Source organism: Dendrobates tinctorius, unplaced genomic scaffold (assembly GCF_039654945.1).
Source record: "Dendrobates tinctorius isolate UK_male_01 unplaced genomic scaffold, ASM3965494v1 ptg000265l, whole genome shotgun sequence".
Lineage (NCBI taxonomy): Eukaryota > Metazoa > Chordata > Amphibia > Anura > Dendrobatidae > Dendrobates > Dendrobates tinctorius.
In genome coordinates this window covers 11335128-11362992 of record NW_027361932.1, presented here as the reverse complement: position 1 = coordinate 11362992, position 27865 = coordinate 11335128, and the positions used below count along the sequence as shown (strand labels likewise).

General features: G+C 46.0%; 2 protein-coding genes across 5 annotated transcripts in view; both read right to left on the bottom strand.

Annotated features, from left to right (window-relative positions):
* Positions 1 to 35: 35 nt before the first annotated feature.
* CUNH22orf39 (chromosome unknown C22orf39 homolog) lies at positions 36 to 13332 on the bottom strand. Of its 3 annotated transcripts, none has more exons than XM_073559098.1 (3): positions 13193 to 13332; positions 12734 to 12901; positions 36 to 393 (listed from the first exon to the last, which is right to left on the bottom strand). In XM_073559098.1, exons 1-3 carry the CDS (start codon positions 13208 to 13210, stop codon positions 250 to 252), a joined length of 330 nt encoding a protein of 109 aa, XP_073415199.1. In that variant the 5' UTR covers positions 13211 to 13332; the 3' UTR covers positions 36 to 249. The 3 variants fall into 3 exon arrangements, with proteins under 3 accessions (XP_073415199.1, XP_073415198.1, XP_073415200.1); XM_073559097.1 differs by lacking the exon at positions 13193 to 13332 and adding an exon at positions 13002 to 13186; XM_073559099.1 differs by lacking the exon at positions 13193 to 13332 and adding an exon at positions 13007 to 13186.
* Positions 13333 to 19181: 5849 nt separating this feature from the next.
* Positions 19182 to 27865, bottom strand: part of UFD1 (ubiquitin recognition factor in ER associated degradation 1) — a 47046-nt gene continuing 38362 nt past the window's right edge. For both annotated transcript variants that reach the window (XM_073559096.1, XM_073559095.1), the window contains exons 8-12: positions 22077 to 22142; positions 21867 to 21914; positions 21634 to 21722; positions 21342 to 21423; positions 19182 to 20044 (exon numbers count right to left, since the gene is read on the bottom strand). In XM_073559096.1, coding sequence (XP_073415197.1) covers positions 19970 to 20044; positions 21342 to 21423; positions 21634 to 21722; positions 21867 to 21914; positions 22077 to 22142 — 360 coding nt within the window. In that variant the 3' untranslated portion in view covers positions 19182 to 19969. The remainder of the gene's footprint in view (positions 20045 to 21341; positions 21424 to 21633; positions 21723 to 21866; positions 21915 to 22076; positions 22143 to 27865) is intronic.

Below are 27865 nucleotides of genomic sequence, written 5' to 3'. Positions count from 1 at the left end.
CTAAAACAAACAGTTACTTAAACCCCCCACAGAAATTATGAATTGGCCAATTGTCTTTTTTTATTTTTACTCAGCACACAGGTGTTTTCATGGAAAAAAAATGTTTCAGTCTTTATAGGCACAAAACATGTTTTAGTCTTTATATGCACAGCTCTAAAGCAGAATGCAAATCTGGAAATACAAATAAATTAGAAGTTACAAGTAAATGGACAGCACCATTCCAGAGAGGGGGGAGGAAATGTCATTATTTCAATTCCAGGAGTCTTCCTGCTGCGGTTTATCTCGCTCCAGAGGAAGATGCCAATCTACAGGCGGTCGCTTTCTCATTGTCCACACTGGGTTGTTCTTCAGTCTCTCTTTTTGCCTTGCCATCTCACTCTGTACTAGAGCTTCCTAGAGAAGAAAATGGAAACTTCTGATTAGAGTTCAGTTAGTATGGCAGAAAACTCTACATATGTTTTATGCAAATCTGGCCTCACACATTTAACATCTTTAAAGACAAGTAAAGATAGAAAATATTGAATTCTCATTTTCCATAACATTAATGGTTAGTAGCAGTGATGAGCGAGTATACTCGTTGCTCGGGTGACCTCCGAGTATTTTGGCGTGCTCGGAGATTTAGTTTTCGTTGTCTCAGCTGCATGATTTGCGACTTGTAGACAGCCTGAATACATGTAAGAATTCCCTAACAAACGGGTATTCCTCACATGTATTTAGGCTGTCTAGCAGTGGCAAATCATGCAGCTGAGACAACGAAAACTAAATCTCCGAGCACGCCAAAATACTCGGAGGACACCCAAGCATGCTCAGGAAAACCTGAGCAACGAGTAAACTCACTTATCACTAGTTAGTAGAGCTTCTGCCAGGGTATTAGTTCCTGTAAGTCTGTGTTCACACACGGGTCCCTGTCATGTCATACAAAAATACATGGTGGGGACAATGATCTAGGACCACCTAACTTTAAGGCAGGTCAAAAATTACACTGGATACCAAACCGTACGGTAAACCAGCTTGTATAAGAAAATTTTATTTCCATAGATGTTTTCACAAGCCAATGATGGCAACTACTGCTCTCAAATGTGAACACGACCAAAGTAAAGATATGCAGAGTTAGGGCTTATGCCCACTTGAATTCAGACGCATTCAATCCGATAAAAAAAAAAAAATTGTATTGAATTCGGACCAATGTTAATCTATGATTGTGTGCTCATCTGCGTTTTTTTTTTTCTAGCTTTGATGGGATCATGATTGAGCTGGAAAAAAAAAAAAAAAAAAAAAAAAATCACGCAGCCCTCGCACCATGCGAGTGCTGTGCTACTTTTACGCACTGGTGCTTTGAAAAGCCGGAAATTCATATGCGGCTACTATAAAATCACACTGACAGGATAGAATAGAAAAGATAAGATACATTACATATGTACACATAGAATAGGTATATTATGTTTTGATGAATATTTAGTTTTAAAAATGATGTGTAAATGACAGAGTTGCTGAATGTAAAAGCTCATGTTAAATTCGCATTGCAGTCTGATAGCAATCGCACTGCATTCTGATGTTAATCGGATGCTAGGTGTAAAAATCAGATTGTACTCGCACAAAAAACGCATGACAATTACATTACACTTGTCCGACTCTACTGCATCAAAATCGGACCGATTTTTAAATCACTAATGTGTCTCCAGCCTAAGGCCGTGTTCAGACTTGCAAGAAACTCGGACGAGTCTCGCATCTTAATACCCGGCACTGCCGCTGGCACTCGGGAGCGGAGTGTGTGGCTGCATGTATTTCTATTCAGCTGAACGCTCCGCTCCTGAGTGCCGGGTATTAAGATGTGAGACTAATGCGAGTTTCTTACAAGTCTGAACCCGGCCTAAGGCTGTAAGAGTATGTACACTCGGAGTTTGTTGAGGTGGCCAAAACCAACAAGTTTTAAAATGGAAAGCTCTTCAGGATAACAAAAAGTCACATTTTCAGTGTAAGACTTATCTTTTGCAAAGATTTTGCTAAAATTTTCAACCTTTACATACAGTACTAGCTGAAGAGCCCGGCGCTGCCCGGGCATAGTAACTGTGGTTAGTGCCCATATACCCATCACACATCCTTCATCTCATAGTCCCGTGCCCATATACCCATCATACATATCCTCCATCCCATAGTCCAGTGCCCATATACCCATCACATATCCTCCATCCCATAGTCAACCATTATGACATTATAATGAGCGACGGGGCTTGCAACCTATGATGACATCATCGTCGCCATGGCAACCATTATGACTGAGGGGCGGGGCTTGATACACACTTTTTTTCCCCCATTATGTAGATAGGGGCAAAATTGTTTGGTGAATTGGAATGCGCGGGGTTAAAATTTCGCCTCACAACATAGCCAAGGACACTCTTGGGGTCCAGACGAGTGACTGTGCCAAATTTTGTGGCTGTAGCTGTGACGGTGCGGATGCCAATCCCGGACATACATACACACCCACATTGAGCTTTATATATTAGATATATACAATTTCAAAGTGTTTTTTCTTTTGTGGTCAATTTTCTCAATTTTTTTTATGCATTAAGCCAAAAATAGGTATTTTTGTGTACTCACCATAAAATACTTTTCTCCGAGCCAATCATTGAGGGACACAGAGACCGTGGGTGTTATGCTGCTGGCCACTAGGAGGACACTAAGTAAACCAGAAAAAAAGTTAGCTCCTCCCCTGCAGTATACACCCTCTCGCTGGCTGAGATTTTCCAGTTCGGTGAAAAAATCAGTAGGAGCATAAACAGTTAACAATAACCATAACAATATCAATGCCCAAGAATGCTACAGTGAGCCAATAGGCTAAAAAGGGTGGGTGCTGTGTCCCCCAATGATTGGCTCAGAGAAAAGTATTTTACGGTGAGTACACAAAAATCCCTATTTCTCCTACGCCTCATTGGGGGACACAGAGACCGTGGGACGTCCTAAAGCAGTCGCTGGGTGGGGAGCATACATATGCTAATACCCCATGTACCACTGAGTGAACACCGTGGTACTGTCGATTGCAGGCAGCGTCTGCCGAGAGCTGCATCCGCAGAAGCGTGAGAATGAATTAGGCAATGTTTGTAAAGGTACGCAAGCTAGACCAAGTCGCAGCCTTGCGGAGAGACCTGAGAATGAATGTTGTAACTTTTTGTAATAGTATGCAGACTGGACGAAGTCGCAGCCTCGCAGACCTTTTCTGCTGAGGCCTGGTGCCGAAAGATCGAAGAGGTGCTCACTGACCGGGTAGCCTTAATCCCCGCTGGGACAGGCGCGTTCCTGACACGGTAGGATACCTGAATCGCCAAGCGAATCAACCTGGCTAGACCCTTCCTATGCCTGTCTGGAAGTATGAACAGGGTATCTGACTTGTGGAAAGGAGCCATCCGCGAGATGTACCGTCTCAGCGCCCTAACCACATCCAGGGTTTGGAGGGCCTTCTCAATGCGATGGACTGGCGCCGGAACAAAGGGAAGACAAAACAATTTCCCCATTGAGATGGCAAGAGGAGAGGATCTTGTCCAGGAAGGACGGGAACGTCCTGAGAACTACCTTTTCCTGATGAAAATTCAGAAACGGAGAACAGCAGGAAAGGGCTGCCAATTCCGAAACTCGTCTGATTGACGTAGTTGCCACTAGAAAGACCACCTTCCAAGAGAGGACGATCAGTGACACGTCCTGCAGCAATTCGAAAAGGAACCTTATGAAAGGCCCCGAGAACCGGGTTAAGGCTCCATGAGTCAAATGGTCTTCTATAAGGAGACGCCACATAGGAAACTCCCTGAATGAACGTCTTGAGCTGAAGCTTGGTGGCAATTTGTGTTTGGAAAAGCACTGACAAGGCAGAAATTTTGCCGTTGAGCGAGCCAAGCGCAAGGCCTGATATTAATCCGGAATGAAGGAATATGGCCAGAATGGAAAATACCGGAGGTGATCGACCATTAACCTTGCACCACAAAAAAAAGGAAGGTTGTCTAGGTGCGGTGATAGATGCGCATGGACACAGGCTTCCTGGTACTAATCATGGTGGAAATCACGTCGTGAGGGAAACCAGCCTGAGCTAAAAACCAGGATTCAACGGCCACGCCGTCAAAGACAGGACCCCAGAGTTCTGGTGGTAAATTGGGCCCTGCGAGAGTAGATCCATATGACATGAAAGTCGCCAGGAGACATCGGCGACTAGTTGTATTAGTTCTGCATACCATGCTCGGCGCGGCCAGTCTGGTGCGACTAGGATCACTAGCACTACCTCCGCTCTGATCCTCTTGATGAACCTCGGAAACAAGGGAAGGGAAGGGGATGTACAGGAGCCGGAACCAGAGCTATGGCGGAACTAGAGCATCCGCTCCGATGGCGCAAGGATCGCACGATCGGAAAATGAACCGAGGAACCTTGTTGTTTAGTCTTGAGGCCATGAGATCCACATCCGGAGTCCTCCAACGATGACAAATCTGCTGAAAGAGTTCCGGATGAAGACACCACCTCCCCGAGGCAATGCCTTGGTGACCGAGAAAATCTATCTTCTAATTTTGCAAGCCCGGGATGTGGCTTGCTGAGATGGGCGAATGGTTGGTCTCAGACCTATGGAAGATGAAACTTATTTCGTGCATGTCCATCCTGCCCCGAAAACCTCCCTGACGGTTGATATACGATGCAGCCGTGGAGTTGTTGGATTGAGACCTGATGGGGAGACCTGCGAAGAGATGGTGGAAACTCTGTAGAGCTAATCTGATTGTTCTTATCTCCCAAAGTTAATTGGTAGACGTGACTCTCGGGTTGACCAATGACCTTGTGCCGTGAGGTGACGAGAGACCGCACCCCAACTGAGGAGACTTGCGTCGGAGGTTACTACCAACCATCTTACTGTGGGTAAAGACCTCCCTTGATTCAGGGAGGACGTCGGTGTCTACTCCCTGAGGGCTTGCCTGTCCCACAGGGACGGAGGAATCCAACGGGTTCTCGTCCCAAGCTAACAGCAATGCATGTTGTAAGGGACGGAGGTGGAACTGCTTCCATCGCTGCCACCATCCTTACGAGATCTCTCATGCTGAAAACGAATGGAAAGCGAAACTGGTCGAGAAAGAGGCCGCTCTGCTTGTTGTAAGGCTTGGGTCTCTCCTGGAGGGAGTGTGGTGAATCCGCGGGAAGTGTGAGCCGGCCCTGGGAGAGACTTTTTGCAGTCTATCTTCCGCCCTATGCGGGAAAGAGTATTTACTGTTATCCACAGATTCCTTGCAGACTGGAAGGGACCGACCCTTGATGAGCAGGTTGTCCAGATACGGTAACAGTACCACTCCCCGAGGGTGAAGAATGGGCATGACAGCCGCCATGACCTTGGTAAAGACCCTGGGAGCGGTGGCGAGTCTGAAGGGCAAGGCCACGAACTGGAAGTGTTCCTAGTGAGTTGCAAAACGCAGGAGCTACTGGAGGGACGGGCAGATCGGAATGTGAAGGCAAGCGTTCTTGACGTCGATGGATGCTAGGAACTGTCCCTTTTCCATGGGAACGACAACTGAACGGAGTTTCCATTTGGAATCGCCGTACCGTGACAAGGTGATTAACAATTGAGATCCAGAGATGGGTCGCATGGAACCGTCCTCTTTTAGAATCACAAAAGAAGGACTGAATAAAATCTTCTGAACCCTTCGTGAAGGGGGACCGGAATGATGACTCCGTCCCTTAGAAGAGCCTGAACAGCCCGAAGGAAGGCTCTTGTCTTTCTCTTGGAGGAAGAGGAAAGGAAAACTCAAGTTGGAGGGGAGGAAGAAATTGTATATTATATCTAAAGAATACCAGCTTCCTGACCCATTTGTCGTCATTAGGTAGATTTCCTCATTCAACCTCAGAATCCTGTTGACTGATTCTATAAGAGAACCAAGCGACACTTGATCAGTTGGGGGATTCTGAGGGGCTGACGTGACAGATACAAAATCAGAGTTAGGCCGGGGTCACACTGGCGAGGAATACGGGAGAGTGAGAGGCGCAAAAAGCACGCATTAGCCACGGACAAATGATTTTCTATGGGGTCCAGCCGTATATTTCTCATCCGTATTCTACGGTCCGTGCCACTCGCAGCATGCTGCGATTGTCAGCGTACTACGGCCGTAGTACGCCAATGCAAGTCTATGGGTGCGCAAAAAATACGGATTACACACGGACCACACGTGTGACTTGCGAGAAATACGCACCCGGTGTCTTTTAGCAAAGGCGGCAATTCAGTGCGCTATACAGTAAACTCACACTGACAGGTTTAATAAAGAAACGAAAGAATAGATATAGACACATAGAATACACATATATATATATGCATTCTATGTGTGTATATCTATTCTTTCATTTCTTTATTAAAACTGTCATAGGGCTCCATTATATGTCCATTTTGCAAGCCTGCGAGAAAATCTCGCCATACGGATTGCATACGGATGCTGACATGCGCAAAATACGCGACCACACCTTGATTACGGATGACATACGGAGCACTATTTAGGGGTCTGTCATCCGTATTACGCATGTAAAATACTGACCGTATTTTGCGCAGGTTAGTGTGACTCCAGCCTTATGCTCGCTGTGAACCTCAGGAGGGCGAGCGAGAGACAGGAATCGCTGATGCCGAGGCGCGAACGCGACGTGCCATGAGCCCGTTTTGGCAGAGGCTTTGTCAGAGGCTCCACCGACCGTGACAGGGATGCAGCCCACTCGGGGGTACCAGATGCAGGAGGCCCGTCAGCAGCGGCTGCGAGGGGCGTTGGAGCGCAGGTCGGGGCGCGGTTCGGACGCAGGCGGGTCATTCCATGTCAAGTGAACCAATGATTTTTACCTCTATATTTTTAATTCTTTTGAGATTTTGTTATTTGGTTATAGTGTGTCAGAGAATGCAAAATGTGAAGGAAAAAAAATTCTAGATTTTTATTTTTTATTGATTTTCAAAGTTCAGAAAAAGTGTGAATTTCGGTGTTGCCTGCCTTAACATTTCTCCTCATAACTCAGGCTAGAAAAAAGATAGACAAACAAAATAAACACCAGTCTACCCAGAACTGTACAGGCTTTGACCAGATATGTCACAAGAGTATCTTTGTTAATATTTTACCCATGCGAATGCAAACACAAAAGTTTAAAACGCATTTCTGAAAAAAATGTTTTTTTTTAGAAATTTCAAAAACTGCACATGTACCTTCTATGCTCCTAAGCCACATCTGTACCAAAATTCAAGTTGGGATCATGATGGGATCATATTTTAAAAAATTAAACTATACAGTGTCAATTCCAAAATCTGGAATTCAGATCTGTTCAGCCTGTGGTCTAGAAGTGTGGGGTCTATATTTACCAAGTAATCCATGATTTTTAGATATTACAGTATTTTTTATTATGTTACAGCTTAGAAGCAGGAGAGGACAGAGGAGAAAGCTTTGTTAGGGCTCAACCTGAGAATGAACAGGGGTAGACAGTGAATGCAGAGCAAATGACAGGCCAGCAGCTCTGTCAGTCATGTTGAGTATCTGCCCACCGCAGAGTCAGAAAGTAAGACAGAGCTTTCATGTCCTAACATGTTTACTCTTGAACAAACAATAGTCTCTAAGGCAGGTTTCACATTCGCGCTTTTGAGCGCAGCGACGGCCTGCGCACGGCCGCCGCTAAGCCCCGCCCCCTGTCCCGCCTCCACCAGTATCTCCGTCTCCGGGCGCATGACGTTGCATGCGTCATGCATCTTCATCACAGAGGGCGCAGGCCGTGCGCAGTCTGCGCACAGTCTGCGTTTGGCGGCACATGCGTCCTTTTGACGGTGCGCCGAGCACAACCAAAATGCAACAGGTTGCGTTTGGCGCTGCTCAGCGCACCGTCAAGAGGACGCATGCACCGCCAAACGCAGACTGTGCGCAGACTGCGCACGGCCTGCGCCCTCTGTGATGAAGATAGGGGACGCATGACGCATGCAACGTCATGCGCCCGGAGGCGGAGATACTGGTGGAGGCGGGGCAGGGGGCGGGGCTTAGCGGCGGCCGTGCGCAGGCCGTCGCTGCGCTCAAAAGCGCGAATGTGAAACCGGCCTAAGGCATCAAGGGAGTCTGTGTGCTACAATATTGGTGAGTGTGTTTAAAGTTTGAGTAAACTTATATTAATAGTTTAATGCTTTTCTTATTAAGGGCTAATACACACAGCGCTATTCTGAGTGATCATCGTTCAGAAAAATGCCCCCCATTGATTTCAATGGGGTTAAACACATGCAGTGTTTTTTGAAACACTATATCTGCATTATCTTTCCTAATTCTACTAAAAGCTGCACAGTTGTTCATATGCTGCAGATCTTTCCGCACTACGATTCATTTAATCCTTTAGGGCCGCAGGCCTGTTTTCACCTTAATGCCCAGGCCATTTTTTGCAAATCTGACCTGTGTTACTTTGAAGTTAAAAAGTGACCCCATTTTGGAATCTACACGCCCAAGGATTGACGTAGGGGGTATAGTGATCACTTTGTCCCAACAAGCGTTCCATGGTAGATGCTACACAGCCCAGCCAATCGAAGCGTTCGTATCTGCAGGGGGGGGGCTAAAATTCGCCCGGACCGTCCAGGCAGCGTTGCTGCCTGCCGGTCTTAGCGGCGAAAGCCTCCCGGTACCTGTGCGATTAGCTGCAGGGACCGACGGAACCCCTCGCCATACATTAGTACAATAGTGGACATTTTAATTTAGAGACTTGGAGAAAAGATGTCTGAACACAAGGATGTCAGAACCATCACCGCACATACAAGAACCAAACAAAAGAATCCAGAAGAGGGATCATTAATGGCAATGGCAGGCCTGGCATAGCATACAGTACACCACATATCCCTACATACAGTATTATGGGCACCGCATAGTCCTCCATACAGAATTATGGGCACCGCATAGTCCTTCATACAGAATTATGGGCACCGCATAGTCCTCCATACAGTATTACGGGCACCACATAGTCTTCCATACAGTATTATAGGCACCACATAGGCCTCCATACAGAATTATAACATTTCATTACTGATCCTGAGCTACCTGCTGTATTACATTCCAGAGCTGTAGTTCACATCCGTCTCTCCCTTGTGGGATGATAGAATGTACAGCTGCAGGAGCAGCGCTCCCGGTGACATAGGAGTATTACAGCTCCAGGCTGTGTAACCTGTGCATTCACCCTCCCACCCCCTGTAATTACTCAGCGCTCCCTCCTGTGCTCCTCCAGTTGGTGCACGGCTTGTAGGAATGATTGTATAATCCTGGGACCTTATAAGATGAGAATTTCACAACCCGACTAGAGCTCAGAAAACGCCCAGCGGAGATTCAGGCAGCGAAACCTTCATGCAGGATTATCCAGCCAACCAGACATGGATTTGCAGTCAGTTCACCAGCCTCATCAGGTCCGCTAATGCAGGCAGATTGGAATGTGAATTCTGCTGATAGATTTCCTTGAAGTTATACCGACACTGACGGCCATTTCTTGTGTACAGCGCAAAACATATTGTGGCCTGTACAAAACTCAGGTGCATGCAGAGCGTAGCGGCACAGAGAAGAGAGCGTTGGCACAGGCAGAGAAAGAGAAGAGAGCGTTGGCACAGGCAGAGGAAGGGTATGTGCACACGTTGCAGATTTGGCTGCGAATCCGCAGCAGTTTTCCATGCGGTGTACAGTACCATGTTATCCCATGGAAAACCAAATCCGCTGTGCACATGCTGTGGAAAATTCTGCGCAGATTTGCGGCGGTTTATTTTCTGCAGCATGTTACTTCTTTGTACGGAATCCGCAGCGTTTTTACACCCATTCCATTATAGGAATACGCAGGTGTAAAAACGCAGGCGAAATCCGCACAAAATCTGCAGGTAAAGCACAGGTCATTTTACCTGCGGATTCAGCCAAATCCGCAGCACAATCCACAACGTGTGCACATACCCAATGAGAAGAGAGCGGCGGCAGGGAAAGGGCATAGCGCAGCTGAGGGGACAGGGCAGGGCAGAGCGCGGGGACAGGGCAGGGCAGAGCGCGGGGACAGGGCAGGGCAGAGCGCGGGGACAGGGCAGGGCAGAGCGCGGGGACAGGGCAGGGCAGAGCGCGGGGACAGGGCAGGGCAGAGCGCGGGGACAGGGCAGGGCAGAGCGCGGGGACAGGGCAGAGCGCGGGGGCAGGGCAGAGCGCGGGGGCAGGGCAGAGCGCGGGGGCAGGGCAGGGCAGAGCGCGGGGGCAGGGCAGGGCAGAGCGCGGGGGCAGGGCAGGGCAGAGCGCGGGGACAGGGCAGGGCAGAGCGCGGGGACAGGGCAGGGCAGAGCGCGGGGACAGGGCAGGGCAGAGCGCGGGGACAGGGCAGGGCAGAGCGCGGGGACAGGGCAGGGCAGAGCGCGGGGACAGGGCAGGGCAGAGCGCGGGGACAGGGCAGGGCAGAGCGCGGGGACAGGGCAGGGCAGAGCGCGGGGACAGGGCAGGGCAGAGCGCGGGGACAGGGCAGGGCAGAGCGCGGGGACAGGGCAGGGCAGAGCGCGGGGACAGGGCAGGGCAGAGCGCGGGGACAGGGCAGGGCAGAGCGCGGGGACAGGGCAGGGCAGAGCGCGGGGACAGGGCAGGGCAGAGCGCGGGGACAGGGCAGGGCAGAGCGCGGGGACAGGGCAGGGCAGAGCGCGGGGACAGGGCAGGGCAGAGCGCGGGGACAGGGCAGGGCAGAGCGCGGGGACAGGGCAGGGCAGAGCGCGGGGACAGGGCAGGGCAGAGCGCGGGGACAGGGCAGGGCAGAGCGCGGGGACAGGGCAGGGCAGAGCGCGGGGACAGGGCAGGGCAGAGCGCGGGGACAGGGCAGGGCAGAGCGCGGGGGCAGGGCAGGGCAGAGCGCGGGGACAGGGCAGGGCAGAGCGCGGGGACAGGGCAGGGCAGAGCGCGGGGACAGGGCAGGGCAGAGCGCGGGGACAGGGCAGGGCAGAGCGCGGGGACAGGGCAGGGCAGAGCGCGGGGACAGGGCAGGGCAGAGCGCGGGGACAGGGCAGGGCAGAGCGCGGGGACAGGGCAGGGCAGAGCGCGGGGACAGGGCAGGGCAGAGCGCGGGGACAGGGCAGGGCAGAGCGCGGGGACAGGGCAGGGCAGAGCGCGGGGACAGGGCAGGGCAGAGCGCGGGGACAGGGCAGGGCAGAGCGCGGGGACAGGGCAGGGCAGAGCGCGGGGACAGGGCAGGGCAGAGCGCGGGGGCAGGGCAGAGCGCGGGGGCAGGGCAGGGCAGAGGGCAGGGCAGGGCAGAGCGCGGGGGCAGGGCAGGGCAGAGCGCGGGGGCAGGGCAGGGCAGAGCGCGGGGGCAGGGCAGGGCAGAGCGCGGGGGCAGGGCAGGGCAGAGGGCAGGGCAGAGCGCGGGGGCAGGGCAGGGCAGAGCGCGGGGGCAGGGCAGGGCAGAGCGCGGGGGCAGGGCAGAGCGCGGGGGCAGGGCAGGGCAGAGCGCGGGGGCAGGGCAGGGCAGAGCGCGGGGGCAGGGCAGGGCAGAGCGCGGGGGCAGGGCAGGGCAGAGCGCGGGGACAGGGCAGGGCAGAGCGCGGGGGCAGGGCAGGGCAGAGCGCGGGGGCAGGGCAGGGCAGAGCGCGGGGACAGGGCAGGGCAGAGCGCGGGGACAGGGCAGAGGCACTCACCACCTGTCCTAGCATGTCTCTTGCAGCCCCCGGCCGATGCTTATTCCATCTTCAGTCTCACCGCTGTTCTTCTTCCTGCTTTCAGCGTCCACGTGGTTCCGCTGAGCCGCTCAGTACTTATGCGCATAGGTAATGAGCGGCTGTTGAATACAGGAAGATAGAACATCGCTGAGATTGAAGATGGAATAAGCACAGGGGGCTGCAAGAGACATGCTAGGAGAGGTGACTGTGACTGAGTATGTAATTGCACTACCCCGGTAGTTACGCCACTGACTTGGATGATCTGATTCACAGGTATGAGCGGCGGGGCCGCGAGCGGGCTTGTTCAATGACATTCATGGTGGGGCGGGGCCCTTTCCCCAGCTCTGTCCAACTCGCTGCCACTGTAGCTTAGAACGATGCGTCCCGTGGACGTTTCGTACTAATCTGAAGGCGTTTTTTCGCCTGCCTGTGCGTCATAGACGCCCAGACAGGCGTTAATGCGACCTCTGAGTCAGATCTCTTCAACGACGCACCAGCGATCCCGACAACGATGCGACCTGGTAAGGATCGCTGGTGCATTGTCATACTGCAGCTATTCTGAACGATTCCCGCCTGCGTCCCCGAGTTCTACATGGCCAACGAGGTAGCTTGTCGGTGTAAAACACAGCGATGCATGCTGGCCAGCAGGATGCCGCCGACGAAAAAATGGCCCAGGACATTCGAGCACGATCAGCGGGGAGGGGGTTTGGCAGTCGCTGCTGCGTGTCACATGTAGCGAGATCGCTGTTGCGTCACAAAATCGGTGACGCTTCGGCGATCTCGCTATGTGAGACGGGGGCTTTAGTGGAAAACCCCTAAAGAAAGGACAGCTCACTTATTTTAAATATTTGCTATTTTTGGAAACTTAAAGCTAATAAAAAACGAGCATAAGACTAAACGCCTGAACAGCACGTTGTTTTTCACTAGAATATAATAGGATATTTCAGTTGTTTTTTCTAGCAATTTTTCAGGTGTTTTTTTTTTTGCTCTGAGAGACTCCAAAGCTCTGTGTGCACATAACCTTATAGTGGGGGATGAAGCACTGCAATGTCCGACCCAGATCTCCTCAGGAAGCGTCACCTTGGCCGCTGGGCTCCTCTTCTTCTCCCATTCCCTACAGGCCGTGTAGTCGGCTCTCCACTGCTGGCAGGCTGGGGTCCCGCCATGGGTGTAGTAGTGGTGGAAACGGTTCTTCAGGCTCTTGCAGTACGTCCATTCCTCCCAGTAGTGCTCGCAGTCTCGGGGAGGCTTAGAAGAAGATACAGTGATATGGTTACTCTCCCGCCATTTATATGTGCGCCCACTATAGAAACCCACTAGAAGATACGTGGATTCCAGCTCTGCGGACCTCACCAACATCTCCCACCGCAGCCATGTAATAGCCGCAGTGACGGGCAGAAGCCAATGTCGTCTCCTTCCATAGATGCAATATCAATGGCGCTCTGACACAGACCTAACTTCTAGTCATCAGCAAAGTGTGTCCTGTACATTAGGGGCCGCCGCCATCACCATGTGCTGTGTGTCTGTCACCACACTCACCCTCCAGGTGTCAGCCATGGTCCGTACTACCGGGCTAAAGGACCTTTCATGATGTAATGACCATGTGTTCAGTCACATGACTGGGAGGAGACAGGCTCTGGATTTGCTTCTAGTACTTGTGTGTGCAGAAACCACATGAGGAGACTTGTGTATCTCTGCTGGAGAAGTACTAATATATATATATATATTAGCACTTATATATTTTTATTCTGAATTTATATAGATAAAAGTATCGTGACGCCTCCACTTTATACCTTAGGCCACGTTCACACGTTCAGTATTTGGTCAGTATTTTACCTCAGTATTTGTAAGCCAAAACCAGGAGAGGGTGATAAATCCAGAAGTGGTGACGTGTTTCTATTATACTCTTCCTCTGATTATTCCACTCCTGGTTTCAGCTTCTAAATACTGAGGTAAAATACTGAGCGTGTGAACGTGTCCTAAGACATCCATTCTAAATCCATAGGCATTAGAGTTTTTTTGTAGATATAGAAGCTATCACTCAACTGAGAAGACTTTCTACTAGATTTTGGAGGTGTCTGAAGGAAGTTTTGCCCTTTCATCCAGAAGAGCACTGATGAGGTCAGACACTGATGTTGGAGAGGACATGGTTTAGAATCTTTGTTCTAGTTCACCCTAAAGATGTCTGATGGGGTTGAGGTCATGGCTCAGTGCGGTTAGGCAAGTTCTCTCACACAGATCGCACTCAACCATGTCTTTATGGACCTTGCTCTCTGCACTGGTCACAGCCGTGCTGAAACAGAAAGAGGCCATCTCCAAAGTGTTCCCATAAAGGTAGAAGCGAAGCTGTCCAAAATGTCTTGGAATGCTGAAGCATTAAGGTTTCTCAGTATTGGAATTAAGGGGCCTATGCCAACCCTGAAAACCAAGCCAAGCACGCAGCTTTATCCTTTATGGTTTGCACAATGCAGTCAGGCAGGTAACTTTTTCCTCAACATTCACCAAACCCAGTCTCTTCCATCAGAGACACAGATAAATGCGATTCATCTCCTCACAACATGTTTCCACTGCTCCAGGATCCAGAGGGGTCGTTCTTTACACCACTCCATCCAACACTTGGCATTGAACTTACTGAGGCAAGGCTTGAATGTATCCGATTAGCCATATAAACCCATGTAGCGCTCAATGCAGTTTTTGTGCTGATATTATAGGTTTGGACTCTGCAGTTCTTGAGTCAGCAGAGCATAGGTAACATTTGTGCACGATCTCCTTGAACAGAAATCGCCTCACAGGTTCGGTTTAGTCGGAATAAGGGGTCACATAAAAGTTAAAAACTCCTAGTAATTTTTGGTAGTCATTTTTTTTTATAATAACTAAATATATTCATGTCAAGCTGCAACGGACCAGTCAGCAGCCAACATCTGTTTATGTGTAGATACAAAATGCCACTAGAGTGCATGAAGGGTGTTGGAAAGTGATGAGAAGGACCACATTCTGAGGAGATAAGTAGGAAAAGAGAAATTTAATGACATTAAGTTAGTGAAGTAGAGTGTTAGGCCTGCCTAAACAGTCTGGAAATTGCTCTGAATTCCATTCCAGAAAAAGGGCACAGCAGAAGAAAGTTCTGGAGACGGGAATGGATGGTTCAGTTTATGTAGGATATTAGTCTTAAATTGTTAGCGGAATGGAGAACAATGGTAGTGTTGCTCCCCTCTCCCTATTACAGCAATGGGTGCTGCATTCTTCGCTGAGTCAGTTCCTCGGCATGTTGTGTTGCCATGGCAATCAGGCTTGCCCCAATCAAATAATTTAATCAGGCTTATATGCTGGCTCAGTATAAGGTGGCGGGGATCTACTCCACTACTGTGGGCTGCTTCATTATTTCAAGATTATTTAAAGGGAACCTGTCACCAGAAAAAAACACAAGCTGCAGATCTGGGGTTAATTTGCAGGTTAATAGCGTTACTAACCTCCCGAATTCTGTGTGGAGAAAATTAACTTTATTCCTCCCAGCAGCATTCTGGTTTCAGTCACCACCATGAATATACAGAGCAGCACCCTGACTGACACTGGCTCTGCATTAGGGCCAGCTTTGATGATCTAGTTACTCTTGCACCACAGTACATTTAAGTTTCCAAGAGAGAACCAGATAATACGATAAGGATTACTGGCTACCACAAGCTTCTCTCAAGTCTAAATTCAAAGGGTTTGCCCAAATCCTTGCAACTTGGGCACTGTTCCCTGTCCGTCACCAAAGAGAAAGGTTTAGTTACCATTTATTTCCTACATGTTTCTTATTATTCATTTTTTTTTTATAAATGGATCTAGCCCATTTTTGCTCTTACTTGAGGAAGGCGAGTTACAATGCTCTTTTCATTTGGTGTAAGGGAGGGACAGGACTGTAGTCGTGACCTGAATAACTGCTATATCCATATCCAGTCCTCCTACAGAAAAATATACTATTCTCTTCTGCATACCTGCATCTCCAGAATCAGCTTCTTCTGGGCACTTCCCAGGCGATAACGGTCCCTCTTCCAGGTGACTCCCAGCAATGGAGACACAATCCAAGTCAACTTTAACACTTTCTTTACTGAGTATTTCACAAGTTACATCAAGACATATACTTGTTTCCTCATCTTTCCCTTTCTGGCTGTTGCTTCTGTGCAGTACACGCCCGAACCAAACTGTCCTAGACCGCTTCCCAGTTCCTTCCTGGCCTGACCTCACCATGATGACACTTCCTTCTGCCTGTTTCGCCCCAGACTCAAAATAATTAGTCATCAAGTTTGGTTGCCACTGGTAAAGCATCCGGCCCGTCTGTACCGATCTCGTCGAAGCTCCAACTTCCTTCATCTCAGCTGCCCAACCGATTCCTGCCCTAAAAGCATCTGCCCAGGCGATAAGTCGCCACATTCTTCCTTTCCTACACTGGCCCACTGCTATGAGACACAGTGGGCGTGGGTAACGTGGCTTGCAGCACTTAAACATTACGGCACTGCCTAGCTGGCCAGGCCTATAGCCATTGTGGACGCTAGGGCACCCTGGCCCCGTCTGACCTAACTTTCTAACCAACTTTCCTCTTACTACCCGGCAGCCCCTCCTACAATTAACCCTCTATAACCATCCATGCTAAACCTATCAGGCCCCCTAGCATGCCCCCATCTAGTGGCCCTCAACAGAACTACACTGACCCGAATCTATAGGAACTATATATTAAAAGTGCCCTCCTCTAATGTCCCCAAAAGGATGCACTAACTTACCCTAACTGTACATGCACAACAGACACATTATATTAAGCAAGGATATAATACAAGAACACAAGACAATATATTACAGCTTTCTACAAAATGGTAACACATACATGTGGCAATACCATTAAAGATGAGCGATAATACATATTTTATATGTAGCAGTAGCGCAAGACATCAAATCTCACTCCTTTACACTGGTGCTGTGTGGCGGCCATTGTTGCTGTGGTTTTGTGCTAGTGGGGCGGCGTGGTCTGGAGTCATGGGGACTCAGTCGTGCAGCATGGGCGCTGTAAGGCACTAGGCTGTCCGGCCTGCTTGTGCATTGCGCTGCGGCGGTGGTCGGCGCACGGCTCTGCTCCGTTAGGGACCCACTAACAAGTTCTCTGTGACGTGGCAGTGGGCTTTATACAGTCTGATCAGAATGTTAAACTAAAAACCTTATGTTCAGTTATATATATTTTTGCCTAGCAGCATTAAATCAATGTATGATTTTTGTAGGTGCTGTCCATTCTGTTTTTCAGCATAATGCTTTCTTCTCTCAAATATTGTTCACAAATGTGTCTAAATATGTTAGTGAGCACTCCTCCTTTGCCCAGATAATCCATCCACCTCATACAGGTAGCATAGCAAGATAGTGGTTAGTATGAGTATTGCACAGGAGTGCCTTAGGGTGGCCATAATAAAAAAGCCACTCTAAAATGTGTAGTTTTACAGTATTGGAGAGTCGGGGGGGGGGGTTCAAAACACCAGTCAGTATCTGGTGTGACCACCATTTACCTCACACTGTACAACAAATCTCCTTTGATTTGAGTTGATCAAGTTGCTGATTTTGGCCTGTAGAATGTTGCTCCACTCCTCTTCAAGTGTTCTGGGAAACCCACTGGGGAGGGAGATATGACAGTGCCCTGGGAAGTCTTCAAGGCCTATATGAGGGGATGTTTTACATCTACCATTTCCTATATTAAAAAATTCTCCTATAGAGAGGAGAAGTTAGCCTCTCAATGTAGGTCACTAGAGGTCGCTTTTGTGGCTGACACCTCTGACTAAACTAAATACAGCTGTCTTCAGACTGGTAGACAATACCTATGACTTTTAAACGACAAAGCGGATGGACATCTATTCTTTACCACAGTCCTTTTTTTAGCTTGGCAAGCAGACTGGGCACCTGCTAGCCCATATGGTTAACCGTAATACTGCGTTTCCTCCAGTCCTTCGGGTTAATGATCCTAAGGGGCAGGTGGTGTTTGATTTTCATGAAATTCTCTTTTTCTGACCTTTACCTGGACCTTGACTCGACTCCGGTTGTTTACCCATAGGAAACACTACAGGAATATCTGGACAGTATAAGTCTCATGATCCAGATAGACACCCTGTGGAAGTCTTAAGAAATTTTGAACAACTGGATCTTCATGTTCTTAAAGTATATAATTCCTCACTAGAACAAAATCAGAACTAAAACCAAAATCTTTCCACTATGTCCATATCTAATTGGCATACAATACTAAAACCAGATAAGCCTCCCAATGACTGCGCATGGGATAGATACATGTTATTAAATTTAGATTAGAAAATATTGGCCATAATGCTATAGAATATGCAAAATAAAAGAAATTCACTAAATTAGACACCCAGACCAGTGTTATTCCAAGCTTATTTAGGCTGGTTTCACATTAGCGGTTTTTTGTGCAGCGCATTTTTTCAAGGTGTGCGTCTAGATGCGCCAGACGCAACCTGTTGCATTTTTGGGTCCAAAGGCGTAAGAAAACACATGCGTTCGCTTGCGCACGGAATGCGTCACAACAACGCATTACAGTCTATGGGAACGCAGACGTGCACATGGACATGCATACGCATGCGTTTTATGAGTAAACATGTGTAGACACTGGTTTGACACCTAGAGAACGAATGCGCATAAAAAACGCAAACTCATGATGCGTTTTTGCATACGTTTCTACTTGCGCACAAAGACGCTAATGTGAAAATAGCCTTACATCCGATAATACACGGAGGGTGCAGGCAATTGCACAGCTGGGTTGGAAAGGACCTGACAATTGGACTTTGGTATCTCTGAATACTGCTAAGGCATTTGATTTAGTAGAGTGGGCCTACATTGAGAAGGCCTTTAGGTGATTTGGCTTTGGACCAGGTTTCAGAAGATTTCAGGATTGTCGTTTTGTATTGATCTCCAAAAGTGATGGTCCTACTTTAAATCATTAAATCCCCATAGATTCCCTTGGGGAGAGGGAACAGTCAGGGGTTCCCTCTGTATTCCCTTTTGTTTGTCGCTGCCATGGAACCACTAACTGTCAGGATCCGTCAAACTGCAGTGTATCGAGGAATTAAAGTGGGTTCCCGTGAGGATCGCTAGGGGATGTATGCGTATGATTTAATAGTGTTTGCGGCCAGTCGAAGAGTTACACTGCCTTTAGTAATGGATCGGGTTGATGAATTTTGACGGTTCTCTGGTCTAAACTTAAGTTCGAGCTTGTCACTATTAGCTAACGTCTTCATTACGTTAGTGAACACTGTAAAATTCTATGATGCTTGCTCCCACACTTTACACAGTAGTCTAGTAGCAGGAAAAGGAAGCTGCTTAGCTGAGTGCAGTAACCATTTCTTATCCTCATGTGGACATGCCTGGATATTTTGCAGGCTTTCCTAATTACTAAACATTTTCACCTTTTGCTGCAACTAAAAAGATGAGATTTAGTCAAACTCCCTACCCCCATGTGAAAAAAGTAACAATTACTTGAATACAGAAACAAAAGAAACAAGAATAGCAGTATGGAGCAGTTTATTACAAAGAAAAGCTGCATCTATTACCGTGTCCAGATTGTGTACACATGTATAGTCAAAGAAAACTACTCATACATCAACACTGATCTACCAATCAGATACTGGTTTTTATTTTTCCACACCAGGTTTCAAAATGTAACAAGTGATATGATTGGGTACCATAAGTAACATGGGCCCTTTTGCTTAGAATAGTTTACAAAATTTGCAAGAATATCCATAGCTTTGACTCTTCCTGTAATGCCTATAAACGTCAATTCTGAAGTCCGTAGGCATGAATGTATAACTATCCATTGACGAGTATAAGGAATTCAGAAGCTCACAGTTTTCCAAAAGAGGAGGGTCCCAGAGGGGGGGAAAAGTGCCCAACCATATCTCTTGGAAATGCCATAAATGTGCAACATGGGAATAACTTATTTTCTACTATAATTTCTACTCGGCACTTTCCGCAAAAGTCTACAACTGTAAATGGTAATTTAAGGAGACATTAGATCACAAGGCTATTATTGAGAATATACATATCCATCGAGTGTCTCGTATCAATAGCTTGTTATATTCTGGGATTCTTTCATATGCAGCCAATCTAGGAAACACTGATGTCAGGTTATTAGAATGAGTAGACTGCCTGGTTTGCCAGACCCTCCGCACCATCCTGAGACTAATAAGTAATAACACTCCAAATGAAGTGCGTCGAGATTGATTTTCTCACTCCACAAGAAGAAATACAACCAAATAAGTTCCATCATTTTTATTTTTCACTTGCAGTGTCACTCTAGGGCTTTCTACCCTTTTTCCGCAGGGACTGACCTTCTCCAGAGAATGCAATAAAGCGATTGACAGAATCATCCTATGTACAAAGAAACACAAGAAGAATTACTACATACAGGTCATAAGAAAACCCCCCTTTGAAGTTTTCTGAGCATTTAAAGCAAGAAATAGCAACACAAAAAAGTTTTACGACTACACAATTTTTTTTAACCCGTTCATGACATTGGGATTTTCAATTTTTTTTTTTTTCCATTTCTTTTTTTGCTCCCTGTCTTCAAAAGAGCCATAACATTTTTATTTTTGGATCCATATGTCCGTGTGAGGGATTTTTTTTGTGGGACGAGTTGTACCTGTGAACAACTTCATTGGTTTTACCATATTGTGTACTTGAAAACAGGAAAAAAAAATCAAAAGGAGATGAAATTGCGAAAGAAAAAATGCAATTCCACAATTTTTTTTTTTTTTTTTTTAAACTTTACACATGCTTCAATAGTCTCCATGGGAGACTAGAGACTAGAAGCTGAGGTCATACAATTTGCTGTGTGTATAGCTAAATTGACCACCTGCTATGAGCCCTGGCCACAGGGCAGTGCTCAGAGCATTCCAAAATGACAACCACAGGGGTCTCCTGCAGACCCCGGGTTGTCATGCCAACCCATCGGTGATCCGCGGTTATGTGATGTGGGCGGGATTAGCATGTTAACGGCCGTGGGTGGATCGCCATTCCACAGTTCAGCTGTCATGTGCAGAAAAACATGCAGGATCAGCTCCGAAGCCCGCATGGAGTACAGGGACATGACCCATGACGTAACTATACATCGTAAAGGGGTTAAGGTGGATCAGATTATGCATTATGGTTGTACATATACTCCTTCCCTTTATTATTCACATTCACTTGGTTGAACTTTATGGACATTTTTCAACCATTGTAACTGTGTGTGTGTGGCCACCTTTTCATTCCTAACAGAGCCTTTTTCTTAAGATATAGGCAAGTTCCACCTCTGAGTCCTGCATAGATCGGGCATTAATGGCACATCCTGTCCACATGACAAGTTACTACCAAAAACTAATGCTTACATGCCAAATGTGATCTTCATTTTGCTCTACTCTACTAGGACAGATAAGTACAATGACTCCAGTTTACCTAGTGTTCTAGTGCTTGCTGCCTTTGACTGTAAAGAATGTTATCATTTATCGAGAGCAAGAAAACAACTTGAAACTGGTGAGATATTTAAGTAGGTTAAAATTTTGGAGAATCTTAAACTTCTACATTGATTAAACGTTATTTACATAAAACGAGACCCCCTGTGTACCATCTAATATGAGACTACCAGGTATTGTGGGGTGCTTTTAGCATACATACTTCACATACTTACTTCTTCTACTTTCTTTGCTTGTGGCCGTGAATTTCTAATAAAAGTAATTGTGCCAATCTTGAACTCATAGTTTGGAATTCCTCTGCAACAAGAAAGTATTGTACTTCTCAGAATTATAATAAACTCAGGGACATTCATAGCTGTACATCTACAGATTTGGGGATCTTTTTCTCACTGTTGCATGCATTATTATATTTTTTATATTATAAAAATATAATCACACATGCACTTTTTTTTTTTCCAAGCTGCTGGCATTTGCTTCACTGATCAGTTGAACCTGTTAGACACTAACCTCCGAATATCTCCTGGTTTTAATGGAGAAGGGCTGGGATCAATCCCCTTTTTCTTCCCATCCAATCTGTTGCCAGATCCTGAAAACGCCTACATAGCAAAAAAATGCAACAATACAATAAGTGCAAATTGTGAATGGAAATACAGGCTGTCATATAAATGTCAAGATATTATACAAGTATTAACGGAACTCGATGTAAATCCATATGATTTACACCATTGGCCGTGACTTACCCTGAATCCTATGTCTGCTGCATATTCACTATGATCTGTTTCAACATCCTAGAAGGAAGTAAAGGATTCAGTCAAAATATGGTTCATGGGATGCATTTTGTTCAGTGATTTAATCTCTTAGTATACCGTCTAAACATGATTAGGTAAAATACAGAACTAAAGGATGTAAAATACTAAGCAAGACAAAAACGGATTTATTTTATTTGTTACCGTTGGCTCTTCGTGTTGCGTGTGTCTTTCTGGTTCTTTGTAGCCGAGCGGGGCATCAAAATCCACCTGAAATGTAATCAATCCAAAATATATCAATAGTGTAAAATCCTCAAATGTATGTCCTGTAATAACACTGCGATAGTGCTGTCATTTATACTTATGATGTGAAAATATTCTATTGATCTTAATGCGATAAGGGTTTCTGAGTCAGAGGTGCATATAACATTATTACTGTAGTGTGCACTTCTCTGCCAAATACTGGATCCCTGGACAGTAGATATGTTGCCATGAAAATCAGTGCTTGTAACAGCATTATAAAGAACAATGTTGATCTAAGAAACATACACAATAGTTGAAAGTCGGCCGAACATGATAATTTTGGAGAGACCAATAGACCATCTGATGTGTATAGGGGCTTCCATACTCTCCGGGCAGATGATGTAGGGAGAAAATTATAGGGAATTGAATTTTCAACAGCTGTTTTCAGAGAGATAAGTCACTGCCAGTGGAATTTGGCAGCGGCTGTTTCTCCTCTTCCCGTTGAAAGCACAAACACTGAGCTGAGCCAAATTCCCCATGTGTATAGGGGATTTGGGAAAGGTAGCTGAATTCCGACAGATAGCTGACACTACAGTTGAGGTAACATAAGAAGAAAGCACAGGGTATGGGTCTCATTCAGAAGACTGAACAAAGTAGGATTAGAAAATGGTGACACAGCAAGGACTTTGCTAATCTTTATCAGATAAATGCAAATTAGTATTTATAGAACATTTCTAAAATAAATAAAGTACTGGGTTTAATAATGATTACCCAATAAATATCAAAGATCAATGTTTTCTCTTGAATATTTTTTATATTTTTCAAAAAGCACAGTATCAGCATAACTACTGTGTTTCCCCTAAAAGAAGACAGGGTTTTGGTCCAAAAAAAAATTCACTAAAGATAATCTTCAGGGGATATCTTATGTTTTTCCCCCATGAACAACAATCCACATTTATTCTTTAACAAAACATTAACAATTATTCTACTCACGTCATTACATGCTGGAGCATCAGCATAACTCTCCAAACCCTGAATTCCATCATGAATTTCTTGAGATCCTACGGCATTTCCTTTTCTCATGTACAACAATCAACATCAGCCAGAATGCCCAAAAATCAACATCCAGGCAAGTTCCTGTACCGGTATACGGTACATGTAAAAAAAAGTTAAACAGATCTACGGTATTCACAAATGAGGTGTAGCCATTATAAAGTACTCTTCTTGTTTTTAAGCTTTTGTGATACTTAATACAAGTAATAAAGATATCCTTTTACAATATATTCATGGTGTAAGGTGGCAGCTGGACAGGTCGTTGATGGGAGGTATGTGTGCCCCAGGTGCCAAACCTTGGTGATGTAGGACCTGGAGAAGCAGGAATGAGCACATAAGTAAAGTGCCGAGAGGTGTTTTTATGAGCTCGGATTATGGGTCCAAATTTTATGAGCAGCTGAAAGAGCTGGGTGGGATCAGCTGCTCACTTACCGGTCCAGGTCTTGGATGGTCTTATTTAAGACAGATCGTGCTGTATCACTTGGTCTTTGTTTTTGCAAGGTGAGGAGGCCTTGTATGTGCTGCTCAGACTGCTGGAGTCTGAGAGGAAGACTTACATTTAAACGACTGAGTAAGTGTGTTATATAGAATCATAGAATCGTAGAGTTGGAAGGGACCTCCTGGGCCACCTGGTCCAACCCCCTGCTCAAAGCAGGATTCGCTAAATCATCCCAGTCAGATGTCTGTCCAGCCTCTGTTTGAAGACTTCCAGTGAAGGAGAACTCACCACTTCTCGTGGCAGCCTGTTCCACTCATTGATCACTCTAACTGTCAAAAAGTTTTTTCTAATATCTAATCTGTGTCTCCTCCCATTCAGTTTCATCCCATTGCTTCTAGTCTTTCCTTGTGCAAATGAGAATAAAGTTGATCCTTCTACAATGTGACAGCCCTTTAGATATTTGTAGACAGCTATTAAGTCTCCTCTCAGTCTTCTCTTTTGCAAACTAAACATTCCCAAATCCTGCAACCTTTCCTCATAAGACAGGGTTTGCAGACCGGTCACCATTCTGGTCGCTCTTTTCTGAACTTGCTCCAGTTTGTTGATGTCTTTTTTAAAATGTGGTGCCCAAAACTGGACACAATATTCCAGATGAGGTCTGACCAAAGAGGAGTAGAGGGAAATAATGACTTCACGTGATCTAGACTGTATGCTTCTGTTAATAAATCCTAGAATTGCATTTGCCTTTTTTGCTGCTGCATCACACTGTTGACTCATATTCAGTCTGTGATCTATTAGTATACCCAAGTCTTTTTCACATGTGCTGTCACTTAGCCCTATTCCTCCCATTCTATATATGCTTTTTTCATTTTTATTGCCCAGATGTAGTACTTTGCATTTCTCCCTGTTAAAAACCATTCTGTTAGTTGCTGCCCACTTCTCCAGTTTATTTAAATCTTTTTGAATCCTCTCTCTCTCTTCTCTAGTATTAGCTATCCCTCCTAGCTTTGGGTCATCAGCAAATTTAATCAGTGTACCCTCAATTCCTTCATCTAAATCGTTGATAAAGATGTTGAACAATACAGGGCCCAGGACAGAGCCCTGTGGTACCCCCACTTGAGACATTCTTCCAACTGGATGTGCAGCCATTTACGACCACTCTTTGGGTCCGATCACTAAGCCAGTTATGAATCCACCTAACAGTTGCCTTGTCCATTCCATACTTAGTCATTTTTTCAATAAGGATTGTATGAGAGACTTTGTCAAATGCTTTGCTGAAGTCAAGATATACTATATCTACAGCATTTCCTTGATCCACCCAATCAGTGATACCGTCATAGAAGGAAATTAAGTTAGTCTGACATGACTTATTAGTTACAAACCCATGCTGACTCTGTTTAATCACTTCATTCTTATCCAGGTATTGACATACATGTTGTTTAATAATTTGTTCAAAGATCTTTCCTGGTATAGAAGTCAGACTCACCGGCCTATAGTTGCCTGGGTCCACCTTCTTCCCCTTTTTGAAGATAGGAACAACATTTGCTCTTCTCCAGTCTTCTGGCACTTCTCCTGCTCTCCAAGAATTTTCAAAGATTATGGAGAGGGGTTCAAAAATTTCTTCTGCTATCTCCTTCAGTACTCTGGGGTGTAATTCATCTGGACCTGGAGACTTGAATTCATTTAGGTTAGCTAAGTGTTTCCTCACTATCTTTCTGTTTATAGATATCCTGGATTCTTCTATTCCCTTAATAGGACAGTGAATAACAGCTGATGTTACATTTCCTTTCTGAGAGAAAACAGATGCAAAATAGGAATTTAAAAGTTCAGCCTTCTCAACATCCTGTCTTACCATTTCATCATTTTCATCCTGTAAAAATCCTATAGCATCTTTGACTTTTCGTTTACTTTTGACATATCCCCAAAATCCTTTATTATTGCTTTTGACATCTCTTGCAAGCCTCAATTCATTTTCAGCTTTAGCTAATCTGATTTGTGCCCTGCAGGTTCTGCAGACAGCATTATATTCTTCTTTAGATATGCCTCCCTCTTTCCATTTTATAAACATTTTTTTCTTCCTTTTTAGCATGTGCTTAAGTTCAGTGTTCATCCATCCTGGTTTCCTTAAATGCTTCCTATTCTTCCCTCTTTTCGGAATTGTTAACAACTGTGCTTTGAGAATTTTATTTTTCAAGATTTCCCATCCTTCCTGGACATTTTTGTCTTTAAGGATATCCAGCCATTGGATCCCTCCAATTCTCTTTCTGAATCCCTTAAAATCTGCCTTTCTGAAATCTAACCTTGACGTCTGAGTCTTCACAGGTCTTCCGCCTCTAGTTATCCAAAATTCTAAAATAGCATGGTCGCTACCTCCTAGGGTCCCAGCCACTTTTACCTCCTCAACCATTTCCTCCCTGTTTATAAGGATTAGATCCAAGGTAGCAGTTCCCCTTGTTTTCTCCCTTACCTTTTGGAAGATAAAGTTGTCAGCAAGAAAGGATAAGAATTTCCTTGACCTGTTAGTTTTGCCTGAGAGAGATTCCCAACAAATGTCTGGATAGTTGAAATCTCCCATGACAACTATGTCATATTTTTTGGAGAACTTGGCCATTTGATGCATAAAGAGTTCATCCATATCTTCAGCTTGCACAGGCGGCCTGTAGTAAATGCCTACAATGGTGTCCTTTCCATTGTTCTGTCCTTGTATTCTTACCCAAACAGTTTCCACAGAACTCCCAGTCTCTGAAGCTTGGATCTCTGTGCAGATATACGTGTTTCTAACATACAATACGACACCCCCTCCTCGTTTAACAAGTCTGTTTCTTGCAAATAAGTTGTATCCTTCTAGTCTTGTATTCCAATCATGTGTATTGTCCCACCAAGTTTCAGTGATTCCAATGACATCATATTTCTTTTCCTGTGTTAGTAGTTCCAATTCTCCTTGTTTGTTGCCCATGCTTTGTGCATTAGTATAGAAACATTTTAGTTTGTGATTGGTTTCTCTTTCTCCAATATTTTTATTAATTAGATTCTTTCGTCTTTGTTCTTCCTTTCCACTTCTTATAGCAGAGTTCTCAATAGCATTTGTCAGGTGTATGGCTTTTTCTGGTCTTTTGCTTCCCTTCCCATGTTGTTCTAGTTTAAAGCTCTCCTTACAAGTGTAGCAAGGCGACTTCCAAATACATGCTTTCCAGTCTTCGTAAGGTGCACCCCATCTCTAGCAAGTAGTCCATCGTATAAGTAGTTCACTCCGTGATCCAGAAATCCAAATCGTTGCTGACGGCACCATCGACGTAGCCAGTTGTTCACCTGCAGAATCTTATTCCACCTCCTTGTTCCATGGCCATCCACTGGGAGGATGGAAGAGAAGACCACCTGCGCTCCCAGTTTTTTCACTTTCTTGCCTAAGTCTTCAAAGTCTCTGCAGATGGTTTCCAGGTCGTTTCTTGCGGTGTCATTTGTCCCCACATGTAGTAGCAGGAATGGGTAGTCATCTGTAGGTCTGAAGAGTCCTGATATCCTGTCAGACACATCTTAAATTTTTGCACCTGGAAGACAGCACATTTCTCTTGAAGTTATATCCGGTCTGCAGATAGCGGCCTCTGTTCCTCTCAACAGGGAATCCCCCATGACCACCACTCTCCGTTTCTTCTTCACAACATTTTTCTTTCTCCATCCAGGAGGACTCTGAAGGCGTACAAGGTTGCTGTTTGTTGGCAAAGTCTTATCCTGATGTATTTCTTCATCGTTTTCCTGCGTGAGAGCCTGGTACTGGTTCCTGAGCACTATGGGTGCTGACTGCCTACTGATCCTCCTGCTTCTCTGGGTCACATGTCTCCATACCTCTGTTTCTTCAGGTGCACTTCGAATTTCTTCTCTTTCTGTAACATGAAGAGATAATTCTGCTCTGTCCAAGAACTCTTCACCTTCCTTAATGATCTTCAACGTAGCTAACCTCTCTTCGAGATTTTGCAACTTTTCCTCCAACAGGGACACAAGCTTGCATTTGTGGCATGTTAAGATTGGCTTTTCCACTGGTAAATCTGTGAACATGTAGCAAGAAATGCAGCTCACCAAATGGCTCCTGGCCTCTTCCATCTTGAGATTTCTTAAAAACGATGAAAGATGAGCCAAATTTCCGATTTCCTCTTTTCAGCTGCAACGGCCAAAACCCAGTGATTGTTGAGCTTGCGGAGACTCTTCACTTATCCCAGAAGGCACTGGGAATATGCAAATGATCTCCTCAAGACTCCTCCCC

Coding starts and splice junctions, on each gene's coding strand:
- CUNH22orf39 (XM_073559097.1), bottom strand. CDS start 13,028: ATGGCTGCGGTGGGAGATGTTGGTGAG. Junction 12,902..13,001: donor CGGTGGGAGATGTTGGTGAG/GTCCGCAGAGCT, acceptor TCTTCTTCTAAG/CCTCCCCGAGACTGCGAGCA. Junction 394..12,733: donor AGAGGAGCCCAGCGGCCAAG/GTGACGCTTCCT, acceptor TTTCTTCTCTAG/GAAGCTCTAGTACAGAGTGA.